Here is a 26,544-nt window from a genome sequence, read left to right on the forward strand (position 1 = left end):
CGGTCGCAGTCAGGTCCCTTCCAGAGGTGCAATGCAAGTGCCAGAACCAGTGGCCGTGCCAGTGCCAGTCAGCGAGGTGCCATCCGTCAACACCCCCTTTCCCCATCCGTCCCTCCTTGGCTCCCGTTGCCTGCCCGCGTGCTGCTTGCTGTTGAGGTACTGCGTGCCGTACCTTGCCTCACCGCACTGCTAGTGTCCGGGTTGAGGTGCTGGCAGCTGCTTGATCGACTTGCAGCGAGTGCCCTGTAAATTGTAGGTGTTGTGTCCTCCTGTCGAGCCATGAAAGATGGGCGTTACAGAGCCCACTGTCGTTCCACACCCGCCCACTTCAAGGCACACTTCAGCAGCTCCCACCGGTGTGCTGCTGTCGGGTCCGCTCCTGCAGTTGGGATCCCTCCTGGAGGTTGGAGCACCTGTCCCGGGCTTGACCAGTGTTGATGCAGAACCTTCCTTGGAAGGAACCTCTTCACAGCCTCGACCTCTCCACTCAACCACCTCGTCATACTGGACCTTACCTAGGTAGGCGCCTTACCTACCTAACTCCTTGGGTACGGTAGCTGAGGTGTTGACAGTTGTGGTGTGGTGTGGTGTGTGTTTGTGGGTGTTGTTGTGCGTCTCTCACCTCTCCAACTCGCCTCCGGCGACTGCGTACCTACTACCTACCTTACCTTTGACAACACTCTCCAATCTACAACTCTCGTCCATTGACTTGACCGCTCGAGTATTCTTACATCTGCATCGACGCCTCCTCTCTCTCGTCTTGCTTTCGGGCGTCAATCTGTAAGGTATTGCTCTCACCCTGTCCATCATCTCTGGCCACCAGCCCGCCCCCCAACCAACCAGCCGACCCCCGGCGTCGAGGCCTGTTCCTGGCTGGCCGCCGCGCATCACTGGACCGTCCGTCTCCAGCTGTCGAGTCCTCTGCTGGGCGACGTGCTCTGGGCCGGACAACCCTCTGGCCATACCATACCGTGCCTTGCCGTACCGTGCCTCGTCGACCTTACCTTAATATTTCACCGCCGCCGCTAGCACGTTAGGGGAGACCGGCTGCTGGTCCCGCGTCGTCGTCTCACACTTCACACCTGGGCCCCGCAAACAACTTCAGCTTTACCGACGATCCAGAGCATCCCCCAACTTCGTCGCTTCTTGTCCAGAACATCTGGCTTTCTTCCTTTCGCTGCCCGATCATTTCTTCTTCCGCCGTTTTTTTGATGGGGCATAACCTCGTCGCAACGATCTCTCTCTCCAATCCGCTCCCCTAGCTGCTTCCCCTTGTCTGCCCATCACGAAGCGACGCTATCCTGACAACCCAACCCCAGCCCTTTCGCGAGCGACCGCCCTCCTTCATCGTCTCGTCGACATCGATCTGCCGACGCGCTTGCTACAACCCCAAACTCGCCCTTAGCTGAGACCCACGCACGCTCCGTTCGCCGCGCATCATCGAAGCCATCTCGAGACCGAGGCTGCGATAGCCCTTCGATTCCTTCGTCTTTGCATTCCATTTCGACGTCAAACAATTGACTCGATCCGGCCGATTCCAAAATCACCCCTGCTTACCACTACCGACGCCGACCATCCTGCGCCCGCAGCATATATCCTTCTCTGCCTTGGACCTCCGTCCACTGCGATTCACTGCTGCTCGCTACATTAGCTGAAGAGTCGGGCGATTCTGTCGCCCCACCGAGAGGGACTTCATCGTGACGTCCAAAATGAAGCGCTTCAGCCAGAGGGTGGTAAGTCACCGTTGCTACCCGGCCCCTGAGTCTCATCATCATACTGGACACCCTATTGACGTCCCAGCATGCCCAGCTCTCGCGCGGCAAAGACAAAGACCCCAATAAGCCCAAGAAGAACAAGGATTCCAAAGATGGGACTGCATCCCCCTCGTCGGTCGGCTCAGGCCGCGATGCAAACCAGTCGCCTAACCCGACTCCTTCATCCTCGACGACAAACCTCTCCGATTCCCGCAATAAGCCGCTGCCGCCTAACAACACCGGCGCCCACGGCGGAGAACCGAACCAGCCGTCGCCATTGAGCAACCAGCAAGGTGCTGCCCCGGATCGCTTTGGCTCCACGGGAGCGGCCCAAAGTGCTAACGGTGGAGGTTCTCCAGCTCGTCATGGCACCCTACCGCCAACCGTCATCATCAGCCCCAGCGCTCCTGTAAGTTCTCAACCGGCACTGCTCATTCAAAGCTGTTGCTAATCTATCTCCAGCACGTCCCGCCCCCTGGTGCTGCCGAAACCATGCCACACGATCTCGCGCCTCCGAAAGCGGGCACCAAGTCGCTCATGTTCGATCGCCTCCACCAGACGCCCAAGGACGTGCCCGAGGGCCTCAGAACACCCAAGCGACAGCACTCGTCGAGATTCGATATCTCTGCTCACCGCGAGCTGGAGAAGCTGCCTGGATTCCACGAAGTTCCCCCCAACCGACGCCAAGAGCTCTTCATGCAGAAGATTGACCAGTGCAACGTCATTTTTGACTTCAATGATGCCAGTGGTGACATGAAATCCAAGGAGATCAAGCGACTCGCCCTCCACGAACTGCTCGACTACGTCGCTAATAACCGTCAAGTCATTACGGAGCCAATGTACCCTAGAGTTGTCGAAATGTTCGCCAAGAATCTCTTCCGACCCATCCCGCCCCCGATGAACCCCCAAGGAGAAGCTTTCGATCCGGAGGAGGACGAACCCGTCTTGGAGGTTGCTTGGCCGCACATTCAGGTTGTCTACGAGTTCTTCCTGCGCTTTATCGAAAGCCAGGACTTCAACACCAACATTGCCAAGGCGTACATTGACCATAGCTTCGTGCTGCAGCTGCTGGAGCTCTTTGACTCGGAGGACCCGCGCGAGAGAGATTTCCTCAAGACGACGCTTCACCGTATCTATGGCAAGTTCCTGAACCTGAGATCGTTCATCCGTCGCTCCATCAACAACGTATTCTTCCAGTTCACATACGAAACGGAGAGGTTCAACGGTATTGCTGAATTGTTGGAAATTCTGGGCTCTATCATCAACGGTTTCGCTCTGCCGCTGAAGGAGGAGCATAAGACCTTCTTGACGCGGGTATTGATACCTTTGCACAAGGTGAAGAGTCTCAGCATGTACCACCCTCAGCTGGCGTACTGCATTGTCCAGTTCCTTGAGAAAGATGCATCTCTCACAGAGGAGGCAAGTTTTGGATCCGAGGCTTCGCATAGTTTTGTGCTAACCGAACCAGGTTGTCCTCGGACTGCTCCGCTACTGGCCCAAGGTCAACAGCACAAAAGAGGTTATGTTCCTTAACGAGGTCGAAGACATTTTCGAAGTCATGGACCCGGCTGAATTCGCCAAGGTTCAGGAGCCTCTTTTCCACCAGCTGGCCAAGTCGGTTGCTAGCCCCCATTTCCAGGTTGCTGAGCGTGCTCTTTACTTCTGGAACAATGAGTACTTCTGCAACTTGGTCAGTGACAACGTTGAGATTATCCTGCCCATCATGTTTGCGCCTCTATACGAGAACTCCAAGGGACACTGGAACCGGTGAGTATTATTACAGAGTGCAAGCGCGACTAGTACTAACTAATTTCTGCAGTACGATTCACGGCATGGTTTATAACGCCATGAAGCTGTTCATGGAGATCAACCCTCAATTGTTCGACGACTGCTCCCACGATTATACCGAGCAGCAAAACAGCGCCGCAGCCAGAGAGGCCCTCCGTGAAAGAAAGTGGGCGTCAATCACCGACCAGGCCAACCAGAGACGGTCAGCCAACGGTGCGGGCGCTCCGACATCAGGTAGAGCACACGCTGGCTCCCTTTCTCGCGTTGATGAAGTCGACGGAACCGAAGACAATCAGAAGCGATTAGACTCTCTCAAGCTGCAAGATGGCGACCGCAGGGAACGTCGGCATGAGCAACAAGACTCGGTAGGATCAACCCGAAGCGAAAAATGATGTTACCCTGTTGCCATTACCCGCCTCTGTCTGGTTGTCAACCTGCGCTTGAGGATTCTCAATACCCTTTGAAACTTTGTTTTGCTATTTTTACAAAACTCACCCTATCCTGTTCCTCGATATTGTCTTGCATCCCGCTCTAATTGCCGAATTTCAATGCTTGTTGGAATGTTTGATTGACCAGTGTCCGATATAGGCCCAGGAACAAAACGGCGAGGAGAAAGCCGAGGCGACTGAGGAGTCATGACCTACCTTGACATTATCACCGAATGATTTGCCTTCAACGGGTTGAAGGACTCCAAACGGGAACATCATGCATGCGCTTAGGAATTCAGAGGATAACCGCCGGGTACGCTTCGGGTCAGGAGAGAGTGGACCACAAGCTCTAGTAGGGATGGGGCTTCGCTGCCCTCGGAACATACTTAATTTTCATGATGTCACTTTTATGTTTCCTTTCTCCTCGGCAAAGACTCAGACCTGAGCGGGACTTTTTGACTACTGGCATTGAGCCGCCCGTCCGCTGTTTAGCTGTCGAGGTGAAAAGAAACGCGGGACTCTTCTTTACTTTTTTCTACGCGGGAGGACACAAAAACGTATTTTGTCGGAAGAGGGTGACGGGGGACAGGCAAGAGTGGGTGGAAGAAAGACGGGGTGCCCCGGCGTACAGAGGCGAAACTCGGGAGACAAGCTCCTTTTTTCTTTCTGCGGCTCTCTCGGATGAACTTGACAAGAAAGTTGCGCCAGAGTGGGCGTGAGGAATGAGGGTTTTCCTCCTTGGTTTCTACCTTAGACGATGAATGAGTACAGACGTCAGACGTCACATTTAGACTTGGGTACGCTGATGGAGGTTGGACGAGCGGCTTCGTGATTGACATTATACATTGCCTTACTACTACTGGTCTAATCTACAGTTGTCCAAGAGCAGAGGGAACTTTACCACCCGCCTCCTCTGCCTCTGTTATAGCCTCCCCTGCCGCGACCTCTGTACCCACCACCGCCGCGTCCATACTGCGGCTGTTGCTGGTATAGGTTGTGTTGTTGCGGCGGCGGCGGCGGAGGAGCGGGTGCCACCCATCCGCCCATGTGTGGTGGAGGCGGCGGTAGACCGGCACCAGGTGGCGGAGCACCCCAATTCTGCGGAGGCCCGCTCATATAGCCTACAGTGGGAGGATGAGTAGGTGGAGGAGGAGGTGGCCATGCTCCTTGGAAGCCTTGAGGCGGCGGAGGGGGTGGTGGGAAGTGTCCGAACCCCCCGGCCGCGTTTGGAGGAGGTGGGGGGTACGGTTGGAAGGCGGGAGGACTGTGGTGATTAGGGGGAGGAGGCGGCGGCGGCTGCGGCTGGTTGTAGCCCTGGCCAGACTCGTCGTTGTACCGGCCGCGGCCGTGGGCTGGAAGTGGTGACCTGCTCGAGTCGCCGCGGCCTCTTCTCCCACCTACTCGCTCACGAGATCGGGATCGTGATCTGTAGGGGCTCCGCGACCGGGAACGTGACCTTGACCTTGATCGGCTGTAGTCTCTGGAGTCGTAACGGCCCTTGCGTGGAGGGCTCTGGCGCCGATCGCGGCTGGGGCTTCGGCTGCGGCTGGGGCTCCGGCTTCTAGAATCCGGCGAGAGCCTGCGCCTCTTGAACGCGGGGGGCGAGTCGCTTCTACTCGACCGGCCAGGAGAAAAGCTGCGGGAGCGGCTTCGCGAGCTGGATCGGCCACGGCTGCGTCTGTCGCCTCCTGGCTTTCCCTTGCGCCGCTTCATCTTCTCGCAGAAGTTGCGCGACCAGCCGTAGTATGTCTCTCCCCCAATGACCTCGCCCGTGATCTCGTCGAGGATGACGCGCTCGCCCATCTCGCTCAGGTCTGTGGACTGCTGGTCTGGTTGCTGGGTAGCCGCCGACTTGGAGTATAGTCTCTCGACGTCCGCGAGAAGGTCCTTGACGGCCTTGGCGAGAGCCTTGTCCGCGGGGCCTGGCGCGAGCCGGAGCGGCTTGATCATGCTGGGGTTCATGGGCTTCGTAGAGTTTGGCTCAAGGTGCGGGAGCCAGTTAGCAGCTGGAAGGTCGAACCAAGGCGTGTTAGGGTCTCCGTGCATCGAGGGAATCATGTAGGGCGCGTCCTTTGCAGGTTTGACAGCGAGGTTCGACCCTGTCTGGTCGTTCGCGCTCTCGCTCTCGGCAGCCTTGGTGACTTTACCGCCATGGGGGGCTTCCTTCACCGTCTCCCTCAAGTCTGCGATCGTGTGCGTCGAGAAGTACTTTTGCTGGTCCCAGAGCGACAGGAGATCGTCCAGCTTGCGCATGTGTTTCGGGCAGTTACGGAAGCTGGCGGCAGCGTGAAAGAGCGGCGGGAGGCTGGGCTGGAGGTCCGTCGCGAGGCGTGTGTCTCTGTCCCGCACGACGGCGTGGTAGAGAACGTCGTTGAGGATGTAGAGAATGTGCAGACGCTTGCGCCTGGAGGAGGGCTTCGTCTTGTTCTTCGCAGCACCAGCGGCGGCGGCGGCGGCGGCGGTAGCATCATCGCCTGGGAAGGATTTGGAGAGGGCGGCCAGGTATTTGCCAAGAGCGGCGACGCGCGCCGGCGAGGGCGCCAGATTCTTCAGGATCCATCGCTTGCATTTCTAGAGGAGGCAGCAGGAGTTTAGTTGACCTGCGACATGTAGACACGACGGAAACGGCTATGTTTGTGGCAAGAAACACGTAGAAGAGAAGAAAATGGCGCGGAGAGAGAGGCCGTTTCAAGAGGGCATCAAACCTGAACGTGGGCGGGCGAGCACTGGTGTATCGCATCGTGAAGTAGGGTGTGGAACGTCTCGATCTCCGGCCTCGTGAGGGAGACGGGCTCTTTGCGGAAGAGAAGGGCGCTGAAGGAGGCCTTTGCTATTGCCAGCTCGGGTGTTGCCATTGCGCTTTGATTCGCATGCCTGCCGGCGCGCAGGTAGGTGAGCAGCGAACGTGTTGTTGTGAGGGGGTGAGTGGTGGTGTTGGGGATGTTGAAGTTGAAGCTACGAAGTAGGAGCTGTCAGAAAAGAGCTGAAAGCTTCATGCCAGCCAGGAACACAAAGCTGAATGCGCCGCCGCAGGGCGTAAAACTGTGGCTTAGATCCAGCTGGTGGATTGAGTCGGCTAGACGTCGGGGTTCAGCGCGGCTTCTTCCGCAAAGGTGCTGGGGGACCCAGGCCGCCCAGTGCGGATTGCCACGAGGTCACTATCTTAGCGGGCAGCCCTCCGGCTACCCTTGAAGCCAAGATGCGGTATCGTCTGCGGCCGGAGCGTGCGCCGTGATTGCGGAGGGATCATGGAGGCGTACTATTGCGACAGGCCATCGAGGGGCAAGTATCTACTTATTCACCCAATTGACGGAGCGGTTTTGCTGGTTTGAAGCTGTTCGTGCAGCTGAGGCCTCTCGCTTGTGTTGGTGTTGGACAGAACCACCGCTGACGTAGGGCTAGTGTCCAATGATTCATTGACAATCTGCCTATCATGGCCACGTCCAAAAGACGCTGTTGCTAAATATACAGAAACGACCGCCGTGGCCTCCCTTCAAAATACAATAGTCCAGAGGTGAATTGGTAGAGAGGCGTAAATTCTTCCGTGTCGTGCTCAATGATACAAGGCGCGGCCATAACCGACCGGGGTGTTAATTATACTACACAGACTCGGGTTCGATCGGGCTGCTTCCACCGCCAAACGTTTCGCGCCATTACGAAAAGCGATCTCCCTTTGGACTCTTGAACGGCGTACTACTCTCGTATTTGCTCTTCTCCAATATTCTTTGTTGTTCCGTGGTCGGGGCATGGCGGGTCGGGGCGGGATCGGAGCTGGACTCCTGGCTCGGCGAGCCGGCGGCATCGGTGCGCGGCTCTCCGCCCATAGTGGATGCGGAACCGGGCTGGCTGGGGACGTTGTCGCCGTATTCCATGGACTGGGCCATCTGCTTACGCTTGCGCTGCTCTTCAAAGCGGGCTGCGCGGTCGGCGTTGATGCTCTGCTTGGCGAAGTAGTAGGCCGTTCCGCCGGCTACATAAGTTGGCGTGTTAGCTACGGTACGAAGGCCAAGGCATGCTCAAATGACCACGTACCAACACAGAGAGAGCCCCATCCAAGCCTGCAAAACACAGAGTGAGAAGGTCAGCGTGACGGACGACGAGAGATGGTTTGCGACGAGTCAAGCGTACCAGAACGATTTGACCTGGGATCAGGCATGATGTTAGCCAGAGACTTGAAACCATGTGCGACGGATAGGCTGCAACTTACGGTGTTCATGTTTGCGGCAGAATATGGGGTGGACGATCAACTGGACAGATCTTGTCGCAGGGCTGAAGGGTTGGCAGGCTTGTCTCGAACGCAATGGGAGGCAGCGAGCGAGAGAGGGAAAAAAAAGTTGCGCCGTTCGGAGTTGTTTGAATGGAAGATCTAAACCTGGTCAATCGGAGCAGTTGTCCAACAGTCAGCACGCACTGTGGTAAAGTGGGATGGTCTGATAATGGAGCTCCCCGATTGCTTGGCCTGGAGCCGTGCACGCGATTTGTGGACCCCGAGCCAGAGCACAGGAAGACGACTGCAGTGTGAGGTGGTCGTTGCTCCCAATCGAGTTTAGCCGGCTTGAGGCGGTTGAGCCACAAGGTACGTGCTCTTCTTGGAAGCAGCACGTAGTCACATTAGGTAAGCACCCTACGAACAGTCGTGCCTCACCAACGTTGAAGGGGGAGAGAAGCTAGGTAGAAAGAGGATGGCGGATGGACAGCTGGGCCGAAGGAGGAGGGCAGTGATGTACAGGGGCCGCAGTGTTTACAGCGAGCGGCAGATCAGGCAGTCTGGCGGGTGTTCAGCGGGTAGGCCTAATTTCGGAACAATTAGCGTCCAGGTCCTGTCTCCCCATGCCCGTCCATTGGGTGTACGGTACTTGGTGCCTATGCAGTGTGTGCAGCATGTACGAAGTACCTACTTCGGGTCTGGTCTTGGGCAGATTCACTCAGGAACCAAGCCAGTGAACCCCGGGAAGCATGCATCCTCTCCCCCAATTCCATCCCCCTCCCCCAACCTTCTCGCAATTACTGGAACCCAGCAAGGTCAGGTACTTGGCGCGGAGGTACCTTGTCCAAGTACTATCCGTATGAGCGCTCAAATTACCTGACATCTCTTGGAAAGCAAAGTCGAATAGGGCCCGCAGGTGGCTCTGGACGACCCTTGTTAGTACTGCATATTAGTACTCGCCGAGGGCTGGGAGGAGCTGGAGGGCTGTGGCAGACGACAGCCCAAAGAGGGACGGAGACTCGGCTTGGCAGGGCCATATGTCATTATGGATATTGCTACCCTAGATAGGACAGCGGGCACGGCGTACGTAGTGTACCTGACGTCGCCGTCGTAATTGAGGGCGGTGTTTGGATGGCGACGTCTCCAAAGGTCCCTCAAACCTTACGTACATGCCACCACGTACCTCCCGGCACCCGCGCAGAAGCCACTCGAGCGTGCGTGTTGTATTGTATCCGTATGTAGGTAGGTAGGTAGGCACATCCATCCATCGGTAAATAGGTACCTGCGCGGTTGTACCTGACGGTAAGGTACAGAGAGGTAGGCCAGCCGGTTGCCTGCGAGCAAGGTGCACCGCACCACACCCCAACCCGCACACACTACCTTACTCCATCCACAGTCCACCACGGTGCCGTCCCAGCAAAACGGCTGGGAATCTTATTGCTCCAAGGGGCCTTTGCAATGCCACTTCGTTGTCAATCATAACTTTACCACGGATACTACTGCCGCTACCTCGACTCAACCACCACCACCACAACAGGAAAAAAAAAACATTCTGCCCTCCGTACCCTCTCGCGTCTGCTCCTGATCCACTGCGATTCTGACCATACATCTATGGCCATGCCCGCCTGCACGTCGAGGTAGCTTCGAAACGTCCGCCCAGCATCATTATGCTCCCCAGCCCTCTTGCACGGCCGTCCATCCCACTTCTCAGAATCCCTCCGAACAGCCACGCGCATCAAACTATCGTCTTCGCTGACATACCCTCACGATCCTCAATCCCCGTCCGACAACGTCGACACCATCCCTTGACGAATTAAGACCGCCAGACTCGCCTTGTCCTAGCCCGCCGTTGATGGGCTCATGAAGATTCGTTTGAAGACGTGGGTGTAATGGGTATCAGCACCCTGAGCCCCGCCGTCCAGCTCAACTGTCATCATGCCTCCCCCCGATCAAAACGGGCCTGATGGCTCATCACTTGTTCGTTCCCCAAGCCGACAAGACCCCCTCTGACTTTGTGACTGACATGGCTGGCAGAAACCCGTCTCCTCCCTAAGAGCCAAGTTCGAGAACATGAACAAGGGCGAACCTGCGCCTGCACCTGCCCCCGCGCCTGTCCTTCCGTCGGGCCCTTCTCCGCCTCGAACAATCTCACCGGGCCCGAAGCCTGAGTTCCTTCGAGATGCAGCCAAGTCTACCGAAAGCCTTCCGATACCCCCGAGACCGAGAGAACGTGGCAGCATCTCGACACCGTCTCTTCCTCCTCCGCTGCACGAGCCTGTCCCTCGATCGCCGGGCCGCTCCCTGGGCATACCTCCCACTTTGAAGCCGGAGCCCGTGAAAGCCCCCTCCGTCATGGTAGAGCCTCCTCAATCTCCTCCGAAGAACTCTGTTTCCAGATTCGCGCCTGCCGAGACCCCGGCTTTCTTGAACGCTGAGTCCGGCGCATCAACTCCGACAACTCCCACTACCGCGCGGCAGTTCAAGATCCCGAGTCGGCCCCATACCCCCTCTCTCGAACCGAATCGGCGCAGCCCAAGGCTGTCGGCCTCCCAACCGCCCTCTCCCCCGCCCCCGAGAAGGTCTGGCGAGATTCGCAGAGACAACAGACCCGCCGTCCCGCCGCCTATCAACCGTGCTGAAAAGCCGTCAATGCAGTCTCAGCCGAGGCCCTCGTTTTTCGCTGATCATGTTGTAACCGCCAATAGACACAAGCTGAAGCCGGAGACCTCTCCGTTCAGCAGCCCGCCTAGTAGCCCCGAACCGGCACCCCCGGTGCTTCCTACGAGGCCAAAGGCGCCTGCCACGCATTCGGATCCGCCGCCTCAACAGCAACGGGGAAGGACACTGGATGTTGGATTTGCACCTCCGCCTGTACATCACTCGATCATGACGAAGAGAAACCAGCGGGACCAGGAAACGAATGGATTTGTAAAGGGCCAAATCACGCCTCAAATTACTGGCGAGACCCGTCCTTCCGTACCAGCGCTCCCCGCGAGACCGCATACGACCGCCGAGCCACCACCACGGCCCCTTTCTATGACCATGAAGCCGCCCCCACGACCCCCAAGGCCTGGTGTCAACACAAATCCAGTCTCCGAGGCTCAACCACCGCCCAAACGTATTGTTTCGACCCCCACAACCCATCTTCCGCCACCTACCCGGTTGCCTGGACGTGCCAATACGGTGACTGACAGAACATCAGAGAGGACCACGCCTCGCCCGCCGCCACCACAACCTCCCATCTCGCACCCTCCTCAACCCGTGCAACACCCATCGCCGCCGCCGCCGCCAGCCGAGACGACGACTGCTCTCATCCCATCGAGCAATCATTCAAAGGTTGATGTCAACGGCTCGAGCCAGTCCTTCCCGGATCCTTCCAACGTCAACCGGAGACCCCCCTATATCAAGCAAGGTATGCACGAAATCCAGACCAAGTACGATCCCAGAACATTCGACGTTTGCGGCGACCTGGTTTGCACCACTGGCCACTTGACCCGAGTTTGGAGTTTGCGGGATGGTGAACTCCTTATGAGCTTTGCCCACGGCGAGGGCATCAAGGCCACAGCAGTGGCGTTCAAACCTGGTAATAATGTGGATGAGGAAGGCGAACGCCTATGGATTGGTAACAACTTTGGCGAGCTAATGGAGGCCGACATTGCGACGCAAAGTGTGATTGCAAATAAGCCGAGTGCCCATGGCCGTCATGAAGTCATCAAAATTTACCGCCACTTCAACGAACTGTGGACACTGGATGAGACGGGCGGACTTCTCGTTTGGGGTCCGGATGAGACCAGCACGCCAAATTTGACGAATAACTCACACCAAGCATTCCGACTACCGAAAGGCCACACGTTCTCGATGATAATTGGGGACGAGCTGTGGCATGCGACTGGGAAGGAAATTCGGGTGTTTGCTCCCAGTACAGATGGGCAGACCCAGTTCCAAGTTCTTGTGAGGCCTATGATGCAGGATACCGCTGGAGAAGTTACCTCCGGATGCCAAGTCCGGTCGCAACCTGGCAAGGCCTTCTTTGGTCATGCGGATGGCAAGGTTTCGATTTACAATACGCAAGACTTCGCTTGTCTCGGGATTATCAACCTGAGCTCTTGGAAGATCAACTCCATCGCAGGTGTTGGTGATTATTTGTGGGCGGGATTCAACACAGGTAAAGTCTGTGTTTACGACATGGCGACAACACCGTGGTCTGTCAAGAAAGACTGGCAGGCCCACGACAAGAACCCAGTTGTGAAGCTCGTTTCGGACGCTTCCAGCGCTTACCGAATGGATCGTCACCAGGTAATATCTCTCGGTGCAGACAACGTGCTTCGCACTTGGGACGGCCTGCTGCAGGATGACTGGCACGAGACGGAAATGAAGGGCATGGACACCCAGTACTGCGAGTTCCAAGATCTCAAGGTGCTATGTATGACCTGGAACGCCGGTGCATCTACGCCTCACAGTCTTCGATACGCTGAAGAGGACGCGGAATTCATCAAGAGTCTGTTACAAGCAAATAGCTCACCCGATATCCTGGTTTTCGGGTTCCAGGAGCTAGTTGACTTGGAGGACAAAACCGCCACAGCCAGTAAGTCAGAACCTTGCCGTTCGACGAAACTTTGTTAACATTTCCCAGAACGTTTCTTGAAGGTCAAGAAGAAAGAGGGATCAGACCAGGAGCGAATGAGCCATCAATACCGCGACTGGAGAGACTTCTTGCTGAAAAGCCTCGATGATTACATGCCGCATGATTGTCTATACCACCTGCTGCACACTGCCACTCTTGTTGGTCTGTTCACCTGCATTTTTGTCAAGTCGACGCTTAGAGATCGCGTTCGAAACTTGAGCGCATCGGAGGTCAAGCGTGGCATGGGCGGCCTCCACGGCAACAAAGGTGCCATTGTTGTCCGTTTTATGGTCGACGACTCCTCACTTTGCTTCATCAATTGTCATTTGGCAGCGGGTCAATCACAGGCCAACAGTCGTCACAACGATGTGGCGGCCATTCTCGAAGCGCAAATTCTCCCCCCTGAGCGAGACCCTAATATGCGTCTGGACAGCTTCGTTGGTGGTGGAGACGGCACTATGATCTTGGATCATGAGCTCTGCCTCCTGAACGGTGATCTCAACTACCGCATCGACACGATGTCGCGCGATACTGTGGTTATTGCTGTTAAACAAAATAACTTGGCCAAGCTACTCGAGCGAGATCAGCTCCTTGTAGCAAAGAGACGGAACCCAGCCTTCAAGCTCCGCGCATTTGACGAGATGCCAATCACCTTTGCACCTACGTACAAGTATGATGTCGGCACAGACAACTACGACACTAGTGAGAAGAAGCGCTCGCCAGCCTGGTGCGATCGATTACTGTACCGCGGAGGAGGCAGGATAAAGCAAATTGACTACAAGCGCCACGAGGTCCGCGTATCCGATCATAGACCTGTCACCGGACGATTCAAGTTCACGGTTAAGAAGGTCCAGCCAAAGGCGCGAGCCATGGCGTGGGTAGATTGCGTGTCGAGGTTTGAAGACCTGCGACTGCGCGAACTCAATGATGACAAGTGGGTCCCTGTTTTCCCGCCGATAACAGACGCTTTGCTAATAGACGTAGGATATCCTATCTGACGACTGTTATTGGTTACGACGCCGCCACTGCTCAAAGCATTCTCAACCCGCAGAGCGAGGCATGAATACACCCTTGCAAATTTCACTACGGACCACAGCTTTCAACCGCAGGCTACATGATTGATATGCGGTAGGCATGGTTGATGGACAACTCTCTGGATGCGAGTTACGAATGGAGGGGTTTTACGACCGGGGGCAGGCAAAAGGTTACGAAGACGGATAGCATGACACACGTTTTGAACGTCCAACAACGAATTGGCATTTGAATGGCGCAGTTTAGACAGAGAAAGATATTGGGATTCGTTTACCCACGACGCAAGGGGGAGGAAGACATACACCTATCCAGCCCCCCAAAACATTTCTAGCCTTCTATGGAGGCATCTGGGTTGTATGCTTTTTTTTTTTTTTTTGACGAACGAACAACGTGTGCTGGTCACCGAGTAGAGGGACCAACGACGATCTGGAAGGATAATAGGAGAAAAGAAAGAGAGAGAGAGAGACACCCATGAATGCAACTACATCTTGTAGAGAGCAAAATTGCATTGAGAACGGTGAAGAGGTGCATATCTAGGCAACTGGCATGTGCTAGGGAATGCAAGGCCATGCAGGATGCGTCTCCTCTCTTACCGCCCCTGCAGCACCGCCCGATGCGCGCGCGAGTCACGGCAAGCCAATACGACTGTGCCTTGCATTTTGCGCTTGACTGACGTAGATGCTGCATGGCTGGCGGCGAAAATGTTCCCGTTACCCACGTCGCCCAGCCGTTCGCTCGTTGATTTACGATTTACAGAGCTCTCTAGATCGATCAACTTGCCTGGTGTGGGTGGTGGTGTGGTTCATGCAAGCACAGTGAAAGTCACTCGAGTATCCGTTGACACTTATATGGCCCCAATCAAAATATGTATTAACCCCTTTCTCAGGGGCTTTCAAGTCTATAAACCATATCTCTCTCTCAAAGTGTGAAGGACTCGCACCATGTCGTTGGGAAGTGAATGACTACAATTCTAGCATTGCGTGCTGTTGGGCCATGTTTTTCTTGTTAGGTCTGTGACAAAAAAATCTGAAAAATCTCAACTCGTGCCGTCTATGTTTTTTTCCCTTTGCTTTTCGCCGTCCAAATCTTTTTTGTTCGTTTCTTATTCGCCGCCGTGGGCAGTAGCTTTGAAGAAATAGAAATGACTTTTTGGGTCTGCGCGCTTCTTGCTCAGATCTCGAGGAGAGCCTTGGCACCGGGCTCGCTGCAGACGTAGATGACGTCGTGGTCGTCGGTGAAGCCGTTGAAGCGGGTGGCGGAGCACTTTGTGTAGGCACCCATGTCCTCAAAGTACAGCCAGTCGCCGACGTCGAGCTCGTGCTCAAAGGAGATGGTCTCGGTGATGCGGTCGATGCCGTCGCAGGTGGGGCCCCAGACGGAGTAGCGGACGCCCTCGCCGTCGGGGCAGGCGTTGGCGGAGGGGCAGTCGTAGACGGTGGCGGGGCCGGCGCGCAGGACCTTGGCGACGGGGTGCTGGTGGTCGAACATGATGCTGGAGAAGTTGCCGTAGAGGCCGTCGTTGACGTAGAGCATGTACCGCTTCTCGTTCAAGGAGGGCTCGTCGACGGTGCGGCGGGCGATGATGTTGCAGGCGATGGTGAAGGCGGCGGAGACGTAGTAGCGGCCCGGCTCGGCGATGATGTTGACGTTGCTGGAGGCCGGGAAGTACTCGTCGAGGGCGCCGCGCAGGACGGCGGCCATGTCCTCGAAGGTGTCGCCGCAGAAGCCGCCGCCGATGTCGAGCGTCTTCATGTCGAAGCCGTAGGCGCGGCCCTGCTCAAAGACCTCGTAGGCGTCGTAGACGGCCTTGTAGAAGGCCATGGGATCGGAGGCGCCGGAGCCGACGTGGAAGCTCACGCCGACGACGTTGAGGCCGAGGTCCTTGGCGGTGGCGAGGAGCTCGTTGGTGTCCTCCTTGGCGGCGCCGAACTTCATGCTGAGGCGGCACAGGCTGGACTCGTCGTCGGTCATGATGCGCAGGTAGAGCTCTGCCTCGGGGAAGAGCTTGGCGACCTTGCGCAGCTCGTCGGCGTTGTCAAAGGTCATCTGCTTGACGCCCATGGCCTTGACGTAACGGACGTACGAGTTGGTCTTGCAGGGCTGGGCGTAGATGATGCGCTCAGGGGCGACGGTGCCCATGTTGAGGACCTGGTCGATCTCGGTCTTTGAGGCGCAGTCGAAGCCGGTGCCGAGGGCAGCGAGGAGCTGGAGGACCTTGGGGTCCGGGTTGCACTTGACGGCGTAGAAAGGCTTGACGCGGGGCAGGTTGAGCTTCCAGCGCATGTGCTGGCGGTAGACCTCGCCTAGATCACCGACGAAGAAGGTGTCTTCGTCGCCGGGCTCACAAATCTCATGGTCGATGCTCTCGACGCGCTGGCGGAGAGCATCGCCAATCAGCTGCTTGGGGTTGATCACGCCATTGGGTTTGTTGTGATGGGCGTGTTCGACATAATGCGACGTCTTTAAGACGGGTTGGTGGTAGGTACTAGCAAAATTGATAGTAGCTGGGGCAAAATGCTCGATCGCGGCTGTTGCCATAACCATATCCCAAGCGGTTGATAGGGTGTTTTGTTGGTGTGGGTGGATGAGATTTGTGGAAAGTCGGTGGGTTGTTGTCTCGATACTATCGGACTCCTCTCTTTCGACAGTTGTTTGTGTTGTCGAAGGTGGTTTTTTTGTAAGAAGAAGTTGAACCTAGAATCGGCAAGAGAGTTCTAGGGTGGTCGAAAGCGGTAGCAGACAGAACCCTCAGTGATCTGACGAGGTCTCCTCGACTCCCCCTCGGCGAGAGGAAGAGGCGCTAAACCCGTCCTATGCGGCAGCTGGTTGGGGGAGAGAAAAGGCGTCTGGTGAAGCAAAGCGTCGAAGAGAAAGAACTCGAGCTTCTGCTTAGGCGACTTCAGCAGCGGGTGGCGGGATGGCGTTGACGATGTGGCGGGTCTTTCGGAGGCTGAAATCTTGGTCACTGACGAAGCTCACGGCCAGGGAAGCCGTGCTGGGCTGTTGTGCCTTTGAGTTGACCAAAGGCTAAGTCGGCGGTGGGAAGGGGTGATCTTTATACAAGATCTGGAGAGGCGGTATGGTTAGCGAGGAGCTTCTTCACTATGAGGGTCTTCTTGATGGCGTTATCGACAATGAGACGGAGATGAGGAAGTGAAATGGTAAATGGCATGAATTAGGAGAGTGATTTTCTGTCGCAAGCTTTGCTGGGTGGTGGTGGTGAGGGGTAGGGAGCAGCAATGGCTCAGCTTGTGTTGTTGTGTGTGAAGACACACGATGACGATGCCATGTGACACGCGAGAGACGTGCAAGGTCAAGGCAAGTTGCGCAAATGTCTTCCGTTTCGAAGGGGAAAAAAAGACGGAACTCACCAAGTTGTTGAAACTGGACGGAGAGGCGATGCTCGGGTCCAGGTAGCTGGTTAACAGTTGCGGTGTTTTGCGAAGAGCGGGAGCTGGCGAGCAATTTGGTTGACGGTGAACCTTTGGTTTGGTGTTGGAGGACCAAGTTTGTGGCGGGGGGGTCCGTAAAGGCTTTTTATTGCGACGGGCTCTGAGGGTAGGTTTCGTCTTCTTTCTCCAGAAGTCCTTTTGGGTACCTTATTAGTGGAGCGGCGACTGGCTGGCTGGCCACACCACACACACACACAAACGCAGCTGCCCACAATTCTTGTTCAAAATTTTCCCCCTTGTCAAGGAGCATTGACTTCCAGCAACAGCTGCGGCTACAGCCACATCACTCACTCATCACTGCGCTTGGAACCTGACCCGTCCGGCGTCTGCTCTCTTCTCTCTCTCTACAGACCGCAAGCTTTCCTCAGGAGCCAAGGTTCAGCCCGGCTCCATACAATGATGCTCGCCTGCTGAGTCTTCGGTCAAGTACCCGGCGTACCCAGTTTCAATATCCCGTTGAACCCGCTGCCGACCACAAAAAAAGCCAACCTCCAAGTTGAGGCCTTCCACCTCCACCAGTGGTGGAGAGAGACGCTCCCGTGGGAGAGACATGTACATGTGGTACATCGGGCCGCGTACCTTGTTCTGCAGGTTCCGGTGTCTGAGATGCATGGGTGATCGGATGTACTCCGTACATGACCTCACGCTGAAGAATAGGCGCAACAATTACAGCAAGTAAAGTACCTGAAGCTTAAAAGATGGTACCGGCCTCCTGTGCTCTGCCCTGGGCTCGGGTGGGCCGAAGGGAAGACACATTTCCATTTGGGCATGATTGTTATTGCTCCTCTCGTTACGACTACGTCGTATGTAAGTATATTTTGATGCAAAACGAACACCTGCCGGCTTTGTCTTGGTTGACACGCATTCATCCACCATTACGAACCACCCGCATACTCTGCGTCGTTACCATTCCAAGTCGTCACCACTATTTGCAAATGACATGGACTGCTTGAAACTCCATTAAGTGCATCACCGTTGTCCACATTGTCCACAACGGGTGAAGCTAGCACAAGAGACGCCTGCTAGTTGCAGAAGTTGACAGTAGCGGATGATGGAGCAGAGCACATGGGAAGTTGGAATAAGAGGGGTGCCGAATGATTCTGTCCCTAGGCAGGCAAGACAAGACAGCGACAGGCCATAAGGTGGTGGTACCTGGCCGGCTTCTAGAAGTAGATTCGCGGTGCAAAATTGCGGTCTGAGAATTGCCGATGTGTCAGCAAGATCGGTGATGCTCAGTGCTCCCGGAGACTGGAGGCTGCCAATGATGCGCTGCGGTGTTGGCCCTGCATGCGAGAAAGACATGCGCCGAAGATCAGAGACGGTCAAACAGGCACAGCGCGCCAGACTTGGACTTGGCAGATGGGACAGGGCATTTTCTGGAGAAGCAACGAGCTAGTAAACCCTAACGGTCCGCGTTGAGACCGACTCAGCCGTTGCCGTTCGCTTCATCGTCGACGACACAAGTTTCGGTCAGCACGACTCTGTCTCTCGCCCGTTGCCTCGCGAGGAAACGTCTCATCCGTACCTTGCTCTGGCCCCCCGGGATTCGAGGTTTGTAGCGTGAGGTAACGAGGGGTCTCCAGTCTTCAGGCTTTCAAACTCCAGACCGCCGCCCGCCCGCCAGCCAGCAGCAGCAGTGCCTCTTCGCTTGTCCTGGCTCATCACACGGGATCCCGATAAATTCCCTCACGCATGTCCACTCGGACGGCTACCATAATTAGCCTGATTCCATGCAACTCTCACGCACCCAGCTCAAACGGGACGGGGTGAGCTTTGCGTGCTCCGCGTGCTGCTCTGGCCTAGCTCTCGTCACATTTCGCTGACATGGGCGCGGAAATTCGTCTGGCCAAACGGCCGCTCAATGCAAAGAAAGAAAGCAGAGCACCACCAGACCAGACCAGACCAACCGGCACGCATCGCCCAGAGGCATGTGCATCTCACTTGTCTTACCCTTTGCCCCCTTCTAATGGCGCGTACTCGCGGCATTGCTCTTCCCTCCCACCCTCGGCTGTGTCCTCCAAGACGGCAGGTGAGTAATATGCAAAGGGTACCTGCTGGGCTGCCTCCTCAAAACACCAGCCCACTCGGTTCTCGGCCTGGTGGTGGTGTTGGCGATGGCACAAGCCCTCCTTGGCTAGGCCCTCTTCGTGAGCCGCAGTGCCACCGTGACTTACAGTGTGTACAAAGTCTCCCATGTCCACCACTTCGCGCCTCAGTGCCTTGAATTGTGGCGCCGCCCCTGGGAGTGACGTATGCGGGGCACTCGCGCCGCCATTTTTCGTCCAATGTTTGCGCCTTTTTGTTCTGTCACTCATCCGGCGTGTTTCCGTTCAATTCTTATGCACTAATTGGCTCCATCTGATTGGTTGCTACATCTCATCCACCGATATCGCCAACTTCACTCTTTGGCATGTACTCTGCGCTTTAGTCCGACGACCCAATGCTGAGGATGTCGGTTCTGATAGAACGAGCTGGGCCGGTTATTGCGGGCAGAACCTCGCGATCCCCAGGCCCATCTTTCTTGATCTTGCGTCGTCTAGTGGTCTCCAAGCCATTGAGGTAGCAGGAAGACGTATCGTATCTGAACGCGTACTTTACAGGTAGGACATTGGCTCACGGTGACCCTCGGTTAGTTCAGTCATTCAAGAGTTGGGTATAATTACACAGGTTATGTGCAGCACATATAGTTACAGATACGACTGGTGGCGATGTGCCCTCCGCGGTCGTCATTGTACACAGGCAGCTCTCTTTCGAGTCAATGCCAAGTCTAAGTCATGATATCGTGCGGCATCATGGGTGCCGTGGCCTCTGTCCCACGACGACGACATTGAAGACACAGAAAAGGTGCCACAAAAGCGGTGTCGACAACCCTTCTTACTTCGCGCCGTTAATATCCATCTCGTTGATAGACCAAGTGCCGTCAACCCAAGGGCGCTTCTCACCCAAGAAGGCAACCCGTTCCTCCTCCTTCTTCAGAGCCTCAACGATGTACTGCTGCGCAACGTCGCGCACTTGGTCTTTGGAGACGTCAAGAAGCTGCTCGCGGCGCTTCTGCTTCATCTCTTCTGTGATGCCAGACAAGAAGCGACCCATGCCCTCGGAGTTAACCGATTGCGGAGCGTCCACACCTTGGAACACCGAAATTTTGGCCTCTTCGAGGTCGCGATCCGTCCACTCCTTGTCCCTCGCCCACTGGCCAGCGTTGCGCATGATCGACAAGGTGTTCTGGGGGTTAGGATCGCGGTAGGAGTAGAAGCCGAAAAGGCCGTCCAGGCCGCGGGAGTAAGCTCCGCCCCCGTATGCACCGCCCTTCTCGCGAATTTCATGATGGAGGTGCTTGTGGGTGAGTAGCTGCGCCAGGATCTGTAATGGTGCACCGTCCGGCGACGTGTAGGAAACGGTGGGAACCGCCAGAGAACCATAGTACACCTGGTACGGCAACGGGAAGAATGACTTGATGTTCCTCTGCAGCGAAGCAGGCTTAGAAGGTGACAGCGAAGGCTGGTCTTCGGAGAGTGTTGACATGAAGCTAGTAAGGGCACTCAAGTTGGCGCCCGTGCTCTCGGACCCGCAAGTCAATGCTGTGCGGAAGTTTCCTCCAGAGAGCGCGATTTTCTGGATCTGTTTGAGCTTGTCAATGACATCCACCAGACCGTCTGATTCAGGCCGGTTGGCAAGCGATGTCACAAGCTTAACCTGAGAGAGACCGCCGATCTGCTGCCTGAGCCACGCGCTCCGGGTGAGCCCGGCCTCCGCAAAGCCGCGGGCGTACTGGTGTCCAGATGAGGCAATATCGTTAACAACGCCGTCGGCGGATGCTTGAAGCAATTGCCTGATGCGTTGGGCGGCCTCTGGGCTATCGAAATCCGTATCCTGCACAAGCTTGCGCAATATGTCGAACATGACAGGCACATTTCTGTCCAGGGCCATGCCAGTGAAGATCAAACCTTCGCTAGCTTGATGGAAGTCGGTTGGCGAAGGTGTAGAGTGGTAGCCTACAGACACACCGCCGGTCTTCAACTTGATCAAATCCTCGAGTTGCTCCATAGACATATCCCTCGTGCCGAGTCGCATGATGCTATCGGAGAACAGCGGGATCAACTCTCTTAGTTCATCAGGAAGGTTTTCGAGCGTGTTGATGGCTCGGAAGTACGTCAAGCCATTTGTAGGAGCCTCTCGCCACTGAATCTTGACACCGTTGGCCGCCTCATCGCGCACAACCACGGGCTCCTTGCTGCGAGGAATGTCCTTGACATGGACTGTGGGAAGGCAGCTTAGGTCCTCCGTATTTGACTTGCCTTGCTCGACCAAAAGGTTGAGCTCGCGCTCCTCAAACTTCTTGCGAGCTGCAGCATCGCCGCCGGCTTCTTGGGACGCCTGCTGGATCTTGGAAGCCAACCTCTCCTTCTCTTCGCGTGCTAGGTCCTCGCTGAAGGTGGTTGACGGCGCCATGGTGAAAGACAGGGTGTTGTCATTCAACAAGTACTTGTCAATCAAGCTCTCCAAGTAGCCACCCTTCGCAAGCTTGGCCTCAAATGCGGAGATGGTATCGTTCCACGCAAGAGAGTCGAAGGGATCGACACCGGTGAACCACTTGGGCTTGAGCCTATGAAGCATGGACATGCCGAAGTTGGCGGTCTTGTGCTTCAAAGCCAGCTCCAGTTGATGGAGAGATCCGTCAATCTTGGTCCTGTCGAACCCCTTTTCACGGGTCTCACGAAGGATGCGCTGCAACTCCGCCTTGAGCTTAGGTACATCAGCCTCCTGAACACCCGTCAGACCGACTGAGAATATTCCCAACTTCGCCGAGCTATCGTAGCCGGCATTGGGACTGAAATCAGTGCCCAAACCAGCCTCGATCAAGCCGCGGTACAGAGGCGATCCGTATCCGTCCATGAGAAGAGTGGAGAGCAACGCCAGAGAGAAAGACTCAACAACGTCGGTGGTGTCTCCCATAATCCATGAGACAGACGTCTTGAACTGTCTGTCGGGGTCCACCAGAGGATCGAGGGGGCCGTGAACCGTGACCTCCCTAGGGCCAGAGGTTAGGCTGATAGGCTGGTGAATTGTCGCATCCTCCTGTATCCTCTCGAACGCGCTGAGCTGTGCATTGACCTCCTGAAGATGATCAGCCAAAGGCATGTCTCCATAGGTGAACAGCTTTGCGTTGCTGGGGTGGTAGTGTTCAGCATGGAACTTTCGCAGCTGCTCGTACGTCAAGTCGGTGATCTTTTGGGGATCGCCACCGGAGTTGTTGATATCAGGGAAGATATGGTCCTGGAAACGAATGTAGAACAAGTAGCCAGCGTCGGACATTTGGCCCTTCATCTCGTTGTAGACGACGCCCTTGAAGACAAGGTCACTTTCCTCGCCATTCGCCGCTTGAGGGTTCTCGGGCCCAATACGCCAGCCCTCCTGAGTGTAGTCGGACTCCTTCAATAGAGGATGCAGAGTTGCATCCATGTACACCGACATCAGGTTCTTGAAGTCCTGCGCGTTCGTCGTCGCAAAGGGGTAGAATGTGTGATCGGATGCTGTGAAGGCGTTCATGAAGTTGGACAGGGTGCGAGGCAGCATCTTGAAGAAGGGATCGCGAATGGGATACCTAATCATGTTAGCGAAACACCTTCCTATGGCACGGAGAGCTTACCTCTGGCTGCCGCACAATGTGGTGTGCTCCAAGATATGGGGCACACCAGTGTCGTCAGGAGGGTTTGTCTTGAAGCCGATGGAAAAGACATTGTTGCTGTCGTCGCGGGCAATGTGCAGGTAATCAGCGCCGGTCTTGTCGTGCTGGAGGTGAAGTGCCGTCAACTCCAGTTCGGGCACATGCTTGGTGCGCACGAGGGTGAAGCCGTGAAGCTTGTCACCAGGCTTGGGGTACTGGGAAAGCTCAGTGACGGCCTTTTTCGCCGTGTTAACGGCGTTGCGCAACATCTCTGTCGTCGTCGTCCTGGCCGAATACTCGAAGGAAACCGGCCTATAGGGAAGAGAATCACAGAGCTGACAAGACGATACAGAAACGGACGTCTGGGCGCGTGAACCGGGCCTAGTAATACTCGTTCTATTGTGGACCGGGAGGCGATTCGCAGATGCTCCGAGCATGCCACTGCTATGGAATTTTTTTGGCCAATAGGTACCCAGGCACTAAGCGTCATCGTTGTGGGGTCGATATGCATCAAACCACCTTCAACGCAATTATCCGGTCTTCTCCATCAGCGTCTCATTCTCCTCCCTTCCACGGTGTACGACAATCGCGAAACCCGGGGGATTGGTACTGACGACATTTCAACCAGTTATCGTCACTGGAAATCAACAGTATTCTCTTGAGCATTCTTCCTACCTGCAGGACCTTTAGGCAACAAAACACAGCCTGCTTATATCTATGTAAGGCAAAACAACGAGCTGCGGGGAAGACTTGACGCTATAAGAGGGAAACGGCCCACGCACAAACCACACGCACTTCTCTGTTGGGGTATGCAGTCGAGGGGCCCTGCAGCACTACTCCTCCACCCGTTTTTCTCGAGTACAGTGGCATTTCTAATGCGCACGCCTGAACACCAGGACCCAGCCGCAGGCCACGCCACTACCTAGGTCCGTATCGTTCTAGCCAGTCATTCCGTCCAACGCCCAAAATTCTGCGAAGGGGCTCAATGAAGGCATCGACACCCACTGGCAGCACGTAACATAACGTACCGCCGTTTCATTGCTGTAGCCAGTCCGCCGAGGGGGAAGAAGAACTTGGGCCAACTTTGCACCCGCTTATTTTTGCGACGCCGACGCCGACCCGCACCCGCAACCGCACCCGCTCGATCGATCGAACACAAATGCGAAGACCAGGTCTTCGTCACGACCAGCCCGCCCACAACGACGACACAACTGCCCCTCTCCTGCTTACCGAGGCATGCCCAGCCAGGCAGACGCCGCCATGTCCAACGGTCAAGACGCCCACGGCCACGCGCCCGCTGCTGGCTTGAAGAAGGGGAAGCAAAAAAAGGCGGTTGATTCCAACGAGTCTGCAAAACTGCTCGCGCAGCGTATCTCGCAGTTGGAGCAGGAATCTGCTGGGGAGAAGGACCAAGAAGCTGAGATTGGTGCGTAACACCTCCCACTCGTTGTTTTCCCATGCCGGACGGACCGGGCCATGTATGTCGCGTGAGAGTCAGCCTCACAGCACCCCTCTCGAGCCCCAACCCGCGAGGAAGTGCGGGCTGGTGCCAAGCATGCGCCGGCTGCTATTCTTCGAGAACGATACGGCCCTTCTCCATCTTCCTGTAGAGTCGCATGCTCGTTTCCGGGTCTACATCAATAAGCTGGCATCGTATCGGTAGCTGACTTTCGGCATGCAGAACGAGAGGTGAAGCGCGCAAATCGTGATCTGGCTCAACAAGTTGCGAAGATGGGAGATATGCAGAAGATTGACCATCTTACCCGGAGGTCTAGCGAACTGTTAGCGGAAATGCGGCGCGTAGAACGAGAGAATCAAAAGAACAAGAAGCGGGGTGATACTCTGCAAAAGGAAAAGGACGCCAATCGAACCGAACTCAGCAAGACCGTTGGTCTGAAGGAAAAGCTCGAGAAACTCTGTCGTGAGCTGCAACGGGACAACAACAAGTACAAGGTCTGCAGCACCTCTCGTCAACGAGGCTGAGGAGGCTCACGCTGACCTTGTCCTAGAACGAGAACAAAACCCTTCAAGACAACTTAAAGCACAATAGCACGGCATACGACGAGAAGCATGCGGCCCTGCTGGCTAAGTTGGAAAACATTCAGGAAGAGAAGGACCATCCTCGGAAGCAGGTGGTCGACATGAGCGTCGATACCCTGTAAGTTATCGAAGATTTATCCTACGCTCAAACTCCTTGCTGACACTAGGAAGGTTTCGTAACCGGTTCAAATCGTTCATCGAGCAGTACGAGCTGCGAGAGCTGCACTTTCACTCCGCAATGCGCACGAAGGAGCTCGAGGTGCAATACAACATGGCTCGCTACGAGCGCGAGAAGAAACTTGCCGAAGCCGAGGCAACCAGGGCGCGGAATCTCCAGGCCCAGGTCCAAACTTTCACCAAGACGGAGACCGAGCTCAGAAACCAGCTCAACGTCTATGTTGATAAGTTTAAGCAGGTACGGGCATGTTTGGCTGGAATTCGTCGTACCAGCTTTCTTACTGACACATCAAGGTTGAGGACACGCTGAACAACAGCAATGACCTGTTTTTAACGTTTAGGAAGGAGATGGAGGACATGTCGAAGAAGACTAAGCGTTTGGAAAGGGAGAACGAGACGATGAAGCGCAAGCACGAGGCCACCAACGCTAACATTATTCGTATGGCGGAGGAGCGCGAGCAATTGTCTAAGAAAGCGATAGAAGCGACAAACAGGGCGGAGAAGCTTAGGAGCATCATTGAACAGATGCAGCAGCAGGGTCGCAAGGTTCCACCAGGAATGGCAGCTACTTTGGAAAGCTGCTATTCTGACAGCAACGGCCACATGGACGGCGACGGAAGCGACTACTCAGATGAGGAGGAGGGCGAAGAAGACCCTAGCGAGTTCGACGACGACACGGAGGAGGAACCTCAGCCCGCAGAGCCGGAACCACCCAGGCCGTTTGGCCCAGAGCGGCCGCCAGTACCTCAAGCTACAACGAACGGTCATTAGGAATCCGGACGGAGGAAGTCAGAGGACGGCACAACGGGAGACACTCTTTCGGACAGCGACCTTGTTCTCAAGGACTCAGAGGTACATGCGGACGGGCAGGAAGACCGCAAGGAGCCAGCCCGTTTCTCTACACGTTTTTGGCGCGCCTGTCGATCAAAGATCAGCATGCTTGTCTCATCCTTCTTCAGGAGTTAGGCACAGAGGCTGGTGTTGACACTTTGCTGGAGTGCGCCGAAAGGCCACAGCAGGCGCGGCGGTGAAGAAGTGTATCGCTGAATGATTTCAGAGATTGGGAGTTTTGTTTGAACTGGTGTACTCTTGTTATATCGCACCTTGTTCTGTCTATGCTGAGCGGTTCTGAATACAAGCGAAATCTCCACAAAAAGCCGTTCACGTCTCTATTGGATTGAGTTTTGGCCCATCAAACTCTGCTGGTGTTGAAGTGAGAACCCACAGAAGAAAGTTGGAGCAACATCAGGTTACTTCATGTTTGCTGTTTGACTACATGTCCGCACGTACGCAGTGAGTCCTTGCGAAGAGAGGAAAGAAAAATGGGGTCGGAATTGTGCATTGAAAAATGCCGATTCTCATCAATCTGCGATG

At 55.6% G+C, this 26,544-nt stretch overlaps 6 protein-coding genes across 6 annotated transcripts; 3 read left to right on the forward strand and 3 right to left on the reverse strand.

Moving 5' to 3' along the window:
• Positions 1–1,709: 1,709 nt before the first annotated feature.
• On the forward strand, positions 1,710–3,934 carry GCG54_00000805 (Serine/threonine-protein phosphatase 2A; the record flags this gene model as incomplete). Its single annotated transcript, XM_045400937.1, is given in 5 exon segments — positions 1,710–1,733; positions 1,801–2,163; positions 2,217–3,206; positions 3,223–3,521; positions 3,574–3,934. The coding sequence occupies 5 exon segments, from the start codon at positions 1,710–1,712 to the stop codon at positions 3,932–3,934; spliced, it is 2,037 nt and encodes a 678-aa protein (XP_045263610.1).
• A 933-nt stretch (positions 3,935–4,867) lies between these two features.
• On the reverse strand, positions 4,868–8,186 carry GCG54_00000806 (uncharacterized protein; the record flags this gene model as incomplete). Its single annotated transcript, XM_045400938.1, has 6 exons — positions 4,868–6,541; positions 6,676–6,925; positions 7,628–7,940; positions 8,003–8,028; positions 8,099–8,112; positions 8,178–8,186. The coding sequence occupies 6 exons, from the start codon at positions 8,184–8,186 to the stop codon at positions 4,868–4,870; spliced, it is 2,286 nt and encodes a 761-aa protein (XP_045263611.1).
• A 1,926-nt stretch (positions 8,187–10,112) lies between these two features.
• On the forward strand, positions 10,113–13,864 carry GCG54_00000807 (putative inositol polyphosphate 5-phosphatase C9G1.10c; the record flags this gene model as incomplete). Its single annotated transcript, XM_045400939.1, has 4 exons — positions 10,113–10,154; positions 10,212–12,762; positions 12,811–13,735; positions 13,786–13,864. The coding sequence occupies 4 exons, from the start codon at positions 10,113–10,115 to the stop codon at positions 13,862–13,864; spliced, it is 3,597 nt and encodes a 1,198-aa protein (XP_045263612.1).
• A 1,139-nt stretch (positions 13,865–15,003) lies between these two features.
• GCG54_00000808 (Ornithine decarboxylase) lies at positions 15,004–16,377 on the reverse strand (the record flags this gene model as incomplete). Its single annotated transcript, XM_045400940.1, has 1 exon — positions 15,004–16,377. The coding sequence occupies one exon, from the start codon at positions 16,375–16,377 to the stop codon at positions 15,004–15,006; it is 1,374 nt and encodes a 457-aa protein (XP_045263613.1).
• Positions 16,378–20,159: 3,782 nt separating this feature from the next.
• On the reverse strand, positions 20,160–23,390 carry GCG54_00000809 (Mitochondrial presequence protease; the record flags this gene model as incomplete). Its single annotated transcript, XM_045400941.1, has 2 exons — positions 20,160–22,890; positions 22,936–23,390. 2 exons carry the CDS (start codon positions 23,388–23,390, stop codon positions 20,160–20,162), a joined length of 3,186 nt encoding a protein of 1,061 aa, XP_045263614.1.
• A 799-nt stretch (positions 23,391–24,189) lies between these two features.
• GCG54_00000810 (uncharacterized protein) lies at positions 24,190–26,136 on the forward strand (the record flags this gene model as incomplete). The annotated part of the gene is made up of 6 exons (XM_045400942.1): positions 24,190–24,379; positions 24,635–24,906; positions 24,963–25,111; positions 25,165–25,408; positions 25,465–25,911; positions 25,942–26,136. The coding sequence occupies 6 exons, from the start codon at positions 24,190–24,192 to the stop codon at positions 26,134–26,136; spliced, it is 1,497 nt and encodes a 498-aa protein (XP_045263615.1).
• Between the last annotated feature and the right edge of the window lie 408 nt (positions 26,137–26,544).

The sequence above is a fragment of the Colletotrichum gloeosporioides genome, assembly GCF_011800055.1.
Source record: "Colletotrichum gloeosporioides strain Lc1 chromosome Unknown consensus_50, whole genome shotgun sequence".
Lineage (NCBI taxonomy): Eukaryota > Fungi > Ascomycota > Sordariomycetes > Glomerellales > Glomerellaceae > Colletotrichum > Colletotrichum gloeosporioides.